General features: G+C 33.8%; 1 protein-coding gene across 1 annotated transcript; it reads right to left on the reverse strand.

The window, feature by feature from the left end:
• Positions 1–878: 878 nt before the first annotated feature.
• LOC149415377 (uncharacterized) lies at positions 879–1,529 on the reverse strand. The gene has a single exon (XM_089642205.1). It carries the CDS (start codon positions 1,527–1,529, stop codon positions 879–881), a length of 651 nt encoding a protein of 216 aa, XP_089498331.1.
• Positions 1,530–2,305: the final 776 nt, after the last annotated feature.

Consider the following 2,305-nt stretch of genomic DNA (forward strand, 5'->3'; position numbering starts at 1 on the left):
ACATTATCTCCTCGTGAGAGTAAATATGATTTGACTAGAAAATTTAAAAAAATATATTATTATAGTTGATTTGTTTGAAATTTTTTGTATCGTAGATTATCAAATTAACCTTCGTGTTAAACATAGGTACAAAATATATATATATAACTTAATATAATGGAAAAAGTGAGTGGAATGTAACAGAGATCAAATGCAAGATGGGAATAATAATTATTTAGTACAAAAGTATTATATTGATTCATTTTTGGGGTCGTATGCCATGTTGCGCTACCTTTTTCTTTAGCCAACTTTTCGGACAGCATTACAATGTCCATCATCAGGCAAATATTTTTTAAATAGCATTTAATATGGATTCCTTATTAAAATTTCAAAATACCGTCGGTAGGTTCTTAAAGGAACGTTCATTGTGTATTTTTTCATGTAAATTTTGAGAATAAAATTGTTTCGTGATGATCAAGGTTCGTAGAAAATATATTTAACACATTTTCTGCAAACATTGTATGAAAATATTGCAAATATTAAAGTGGATATAAGTAGACCACAGTCATTGGATATTTGAACAATACAACAAATATTTTTTGAAAACAAAATAAAAAAATATACACACATGTAAAATATACATGCGTGCAATGTTTTATTTATTTGCTTACTAATTTAAGACTGTCGGGCTTTAACATAAAACAATTATAAATTGATTACATTAGTGAATTCAAATTAACATAATACTACCAAAAGAAACAAGAATATTTTTTATTGAATCATGAATATATTATCAAAAGTCATGCACATCAATACAAAAAATACAAAAAAACAGAGAAAAAAAGGTATTTTCAAATGACACGTATTTTTATGAGACGCTACACAGCTTAATCAAAGAGTTATTCAAAATCCGTGCACTTAAAATCAGCGCACGTAGAAGTTGTGATGTTGAAGTACATCCCGGAGGCACATTTCTTAGCGACAGGAGTTCCACCAACAGATCCACAGTCGAAATAACTGTGGCAGTCCGCAGGGTCGTAGAACAGTCCTATTGCTAAGCACTTCCCATCAGATCCCGTAGCTATGGGGGGCTCGTACCTGTTGACGCAGGAGTTGGTTGTGGTGTTGAATATCAAAGCATTAGGACAGGCGAAGAATTGGGGATATAACTTCTCCGGAGATCTGAGACAGACGTAGTACAGCGCCGGGTTTAGTGGGTGAACTCCAGTCTCCCCGAGAGATGTGCAATTTTTTACAGGTGTTGGACACAGTCCATTCCAAGACTTTAAACGACAAAGTTTTGTTAAGGAGTCGAAGTAAAATCCTGCTTCGCACGTTAATTGTCTTGAAACAGGATTTATTTCATTGGAGCCATCGTCTTTGTACATGCAGATATGGTATTCAAAGCAGTTGAGAGCGTCGGGGAAGATACCAATCTGGTAACATGTGAAAGTATACTCCGTGTCTGGGATTGAGCAATCCGGGTTAGGAAAGCCTGTGCAGCTTTCTGTAGCCTTTAAACATGTTTGACCGCTTTCACAGTCAAACATGTCTAATTTCTGAAAATCGCCTGTGGGGAGCTCGACACAGTAACCTACCGTGCTACAGCTTCTGCACGTGAATCCTGATTTTTTGCACTCGGTATCAATGATTTCTCGACTCCATTTAGGTTCTGCAGTACCACTGGATGCCTGAAAAAAAATCACATAACTTAAATGTATAAATTTAAAGTATTTAATTCCTCTCTCAATCATGTCTAAATTGAGCAAAATAAATCTGGTATGCCATTTTTGTGTTTCTGTGTATAAAATTATCAAAAGGGATATAATATCTGATATACCATCTACCAAAAAAACAATGATAAAACATCTCATTGTTTTGATGTTAAAAAGTATTATTTCTGATGCTTTGTTAAAAACTTGTTAAATTATTAAAGTCGGTGGTACTTACGGCATATGAAATGAATCCAATGAACAAACATAATAACAACTTGAATATCATTTTGACGAATTAACAGACCGTTAGTATGGTTAAATATATTTGTAATTTGTGAATGTACCAAAAATAGAATGAAGTCAATCAATTTCGATAACAGAATAAAATTCTTCCTTATATAGAAATCATGCAGCCATTTTCTGTCAGGGGTGTTAAACTCCCCCTTTTCGAAAATTTATTTAATTCATAGTAACTGTGGAGTAGCGATGAGTCGTTCATGAGTGAGCCGCACAATTGAGTCAGCTCTTTTAGATGAGTCGTATTCTTACGACTCCCGGTAAACCGTACCACCACTAAAGTTTTCCGTTGAAATTATTATTATACCAAAATT

This window comes from Hesperophylax consimilis, chromosome 18, assembly GCF_061612785.1.
Source record: "Hesperophylax consimilis isolate HC1 chromosome 18, BYU_Hcon_1.0, whole genome shotgun sequence".
Lineage (NCBI taxonomy): Eukaryota > Metazoa > Arthropoda > Insecta > Trichoptera > Limnephilidae > Hesperophylax > Hesperophylax consimilis.

Coding starts and splice junctions, on each gene's coding strand:
- LOC149415377 (XM_089642205.1), bottom strand. CDS start 1,529: ATGTTTGACTGTGAAAGCGGTCAAACATGTTTAAAGGCTACAGAAAGC.